This window comes from Morone saxatilis, unplaced genomic scaffold (assembly GCF_004916995.1).
Source record: "Morone saxatilis isolate NCDOM2014 unplaced genomic scaffold, NCSU_SB_2.0 Contig24, whole genome shotgun sequence".
NCBI lineage: Eukaryota > Metazoa > Chordata > Actinopteri > Moronidae > Morone > Morone saxatilis.
The window spans coordinates 15,932,289-15,937,046 of NW_023339807.1; the positions used below are offsets into that span (position 1 = coordinate 15,932,289).

The following is a 4,758-nucleotide window of genomic DNA, read 5'->3' on the forward strand; positions in this document are numbered from 1 at the left end:
TTTTGATTGAGGCCTCTCAGCTCATCAGAATACGGCCCATCCATGTACGTCACACACACACACACACACACACACACACACACAACACACACACAGACACACTCCCCTCGTAAATGCCAGTTTACTCGCAGTCATCCTCTGGCATCTTGATCGAGTGCAGAGAGCATGGTCACAAGGCTGAGCGAGTGTGTGCGCTTGCCAGTTTTCCTCTTCAGCCTTGGCAGAGCTGAGAAAGACTCATTGTCAACGTATGTGTGTTTGACTGAATGAGACCTTATTTCTGCAGTGTGTGTGTGTGTGTGTGTGTGTGTGTGTGTGGGCGGTTGTGTGTACGGTTATGTTTATTAGTAGGGGTATGTATTAAATGTGTGTGGATGACTATGTCTTCCTTCGGCAATGCTAAAAGTAAGTTTGTAAAGCTGATGAATGAGCGACTGAAGAGATGGCTAAAAATTGAAAGAGACATTTTAAAAGTGTGTTGTGGAGATTTCAATGAAGGAAAGTAAAATCAATATGTCTTTGTGTGTTCGTGTAATAGATTTAATCGGCGCAGTTTACTTGTTGTTTGTCAGTGACAGTACAAAGATTTAATTATTGTAACACCTGTGCACTCACAAGCAGTAGACAACCAGTACATGGCGCGGGTGCCGCATCACACTTGTGAGGGATGTGTTTACCAGTAGGTGAAAGTGTATTTTCATTTATATTTGAAATTGTATTGACTGGTTTTTTTTTTTTTTGTGCTCCTCAGGACAATTTGATAGAGCAATAAAGAAACTCAGTTCAGTCAGGGTGTCTGCTAATCTGCAGTCCAGCAAAACCTACTAAAACTTACACCCGAAGTACTACATAGTTAAGTGAAATTGAAACAGCTTGTTCATAGCACCCTTGAATGAAACCAGTTTTTGGTGTACATTAATTTTAAAATGACACCTTGCAAGCAAGTACGCCTGGATGGCAAAACCAGTCACCAACTTTTGGGGTAATCAGGCAGACTTGGAGGCCGTCTCTGAATAATAATAATAATTAATATAATAAAATGAATAATAATAATAATCAATAGATAAATTTTATTTGTTGGCGCCTTTCATAACACCTGAAGGTCACCTTACAGGTAAAAACACTATAAAACCCAGAGTATAAATCAATAAAGTATCAAAAATGTCCCAAGAAACTTGCTGAGAACTGTGACACAACCCATAACCCGTCTGAATAAGTAAGGATAAATATTGAACATGCAGTATGTATTAAAAACAGTATTCTAGTATAGGTAACGGATTTTTTCCCATACCAAGCAAGGTTTACTGCTAAGGCTTTTGAGATGAGACTTGAAAGTGTCAATGGAGTCCAGAATAGAGCTCAAACAGGTGGTTCAGCAGGCTGAGAACCTCCTACAGCGCACACTGCCACCTTCTGCTCTAGCCTTGGACCAAGAGGGTCGTGGAATTTGAGAAGGTGCCAAATCGTTTCTGAATGAATCATCGTTATAGGTTCTCAGCAATAAACCTGAAACCAAAAAAACAAAAATAATTCTAGTAGGTTTCTTTCAGATTCACTCATATTTATAATCTGCTGACTAGAATGAAATATGAGAATGATACATGGTTGTGTTAAAAGAACAGAACTCAAAGATGGCACCTATTCATTTAAATAGAAATGTCTCAACCAGTTATGATACAATGTGACCAAGAATTACAAAAAGTAATGAGTGTGATGTCTTGGATAGAATGACAAAAATGCTGTTTCTATTTATTGCAGCTTGTCAGTCTGAATGGATGTTTGTCGGTTTCTGTCTCTGGAGACAAAATTCATAAAACATTAACAAATTAAAAATCAAAATAATGAGAACTGAGATTAATTTCAATAAGTCTGTATTACTAAAGTACATAGTAATAATGTTCACATAGCACAAGAGTAAATCCCCTAATGGTCATATTTAAATCTATAACTTTGTATTTAAATAATATTTACTTAGCTTTTGTTTGTGCAGAAGACACGCTTCTCGTGACTCAATGCATGAGGACGTGTCTGTGTGTGTGTGTGTGTGTGTGTTAATGTGTTGGTGTCAGTGGCTGCCTTTCACGTGTTGGACACTGATCCACTTAAAAATTCCTTAAGTGTCTCTTTTTGGTGGGCTTGCATGGAAGGTCTGGTTGTCACACACACACACACACACACACATACACTAAACAATGGATTTGACCAAGTGTGCATTGCTTATCAAAAATAAGTTGATTATTTTTGGTTACTTGATTTTTCAAAATTATCCAGCTTTGCATGCTGTAATAAATTGGAGAATATTAACATATTTCAGGTGTAGGGTCCATAACGTGCTCTACCTGTCTGTACCTGCTGACCCAGAACCAACTCATCCTCCCACCCTTCAGCTGTAAATGCCTGCGCTTTGTATGAGTAAACTGATCCCAGATCTGTTGCTAAACATGAGCTTGAGGAGGCGTTGATCTTCTCTGGGATCTTGTTAAAGGATTAAAGCCTCCTCACCTGTCAGAATTCGAAGTGGTCTGTGCAGGGGGCAGGTAGGAGGTAAACAAGTGGTTGAAGTGTTCAGAGGGCGTGTGTGTGATGTCAATGCCAAATAGGGCATGAGAGCAGGTCATAGAGCACAAAACTCTGCAGAGTCATTCAAAGACATTTAATTCAGTAGAAAATGTGCCAAAAGGAAATCAGAAGAAGTGCTGGAGCAAATTCTGAGAATACACATCGATGACAGTTTACTTTAAGTCCCCATATTTAGCATTAATCAGTATATAAACCTTTAGTAAAGTATTTAAAACACACTATAATGTAGCTGTAAGCAGAATGAAATGTTTATTTATCTATTTGTCAACAACTATAAGCCCTCCTGTTGGCACCCAAAGGAGGCTGCTGAATACACAGATGATGAATGATAATATAGTAAAAAACAGCTGTATAACAATAAGTTAAGTAAATAATTGTTTAAATGGCAAACCAAATAATGCTATATAAAGGGTCTTAAAGTATAATGCTGTTTTTTCAGTTTGTCACTGTGATTACAGACACATATCTGCAAACTTTTGCTATTTCCTCAAACAAGTAATGAAAAATAAAAATAAAAGCAAATGATTAATAGAAAAAATTGAACAAATAAGGATTAAAATAAGAAAAATTATTAATGAAGAGGGAGAAAGAGGCATAAAAAGACAAACGATGATTCCTCACATGGTCTCTTAAATGACCAGTGTGAAGTTTCAGATTAAAACTGAATAAATACCATTGGAAGTAAAAGGTGGTGGAAGTTGAATGACCCCTACCAGCTACCCCCAGTCTACTTAATTTAGAGATCATTTTCAGCATTTTAAGAGCACAAATGAGAAATATACTGACATCAGGTCTGTGAACACATCCATGTGTCACTCAACATGACATCAGCTAAAGTCTGTAAATCTTCATCACCAACACGTGAGTCATCGGGTGCATTACCTGCCTCAGCTAACGAGATTCCCCTCATTAAGTCCTTTAAGTGGTAATCTGTATAGGAGAGTGTTGAAGAGCGAAGCGAGTCTGGAGGAGGGACGCAGAAGAAGCAGTGGCTGAAACTTGGACCACAAAACAGTACTTTTCTCCTGTGAGGGCCAAGGAGCACTAGGACAACATCCTTAGAGTCTTCTGCTGTATTTCTTCCTGTTTTCTCTGATTTGTTCTGAAGCTTTGGAGGATTGCCTGTTGGCGGTGGATGCCATCTGGCTGGAGCTTTATCTGGGTTTTATGCTGAGAGCCTTTGGCCAACTGTGGCCCCTTGCATTGGTAAGAAACTGTGGACTGAACAAACTAAAATTAGTGTGTGGATAAATAATGAGTGAAAAATAACTTTAAATTATTTTTGTTCTTGTTTGGTTTCCATCTTGGTCTTTTAGTGCTTCCCTTTCCTCTAGATGACAGACTTCATATGCATATGTAATCTTTTATAAGCAGGCGCATGTGTGTGAGAGTGTGTTTACTAAGTCTGTGTGTCTGAGCCTTGTCTGAATGCCGTCCTTGTCCTTGGCATGTCTCAACCTGAGTTATTGCCGCCACTGGACGTGACGTGTGTGTGTCCTGACTTTGTCCTGTCAGAGCAACACAACATGAGCGAAGGGGGAAACTATTCTATGTTCACCTGCCATCTGTCAAAGAAGTAGCAGTTTGGTCAATCCCCCCTCTCCCATCATGGAGTCTGTGGTGAGGGTGAAGAAGTCGCTGAGGAGGCCCATCAGGAAGCTGACCAGCTGTGTGTCAGGGGTGAAGGAGAGGCAGTTGTGTGCCAAACCCAGGAACAAGAGAGGCAGAGGTGGGGGAGGAAGAGGAAGAGGAAGAGGAGGATGCAACAGGCTGGGGAGGACCCCTCCTCTCCGAACTGCCCACCCCAAAGACCCGTCAGTCATCTGCTCATACCAGGCAGACCTGGAGAAGGAGAGGCAAGTGGACACATAATGTAGAAACCACACTGTAAAACACTTCATACGAGTTAAAGTCTTGTATTGAAAAAGCTCTTTGAGTAAAAGTACGTAAGTATTATCAGAATGTGTCTTTTTAAGCTTACTTAAAGTATTGAATGCAGAAAAATGGTGGAATTGGAATTGGTGTTGCTGATGCAGGAATGTGTGAGCAGCGTTTTACTTCTGTAGTTGGTCAAAGAGTCAAACTTTATTTATTTATTTACTGTTAGGATGTCTTATAAATAACAATGCATTATATTTTATATTATAATCATATGTTTTGTACATAAAATCTTAATCT

General features: G+C 39.3%; 1 protein-coding gene across 1 annotated transcript in view; it reads left to right on the forward strand.

The window, feature by feature from the left end:
* Positions 1-4,154: 4,154 nt before the first annotated feature.
* Positions 4,155-4,758, forward strand: part of LOC118335912 (complexin-3-like) — a 1,832-nt gene continuing 1,228 nt past the window's right edge. Inside the window, exon 1 of the mRNA XM_035672410.1 lies at positions 4,155-4,440. Within this exon, the coding sequence (XP_035528303.1) occupies positions 4,189-4,440 (252 nt within the window). The 5' untranslated portion in view covers positions 4,155-4,188. The remainder of the gene's footprint in view (positions 4,441-4,758) is intronic.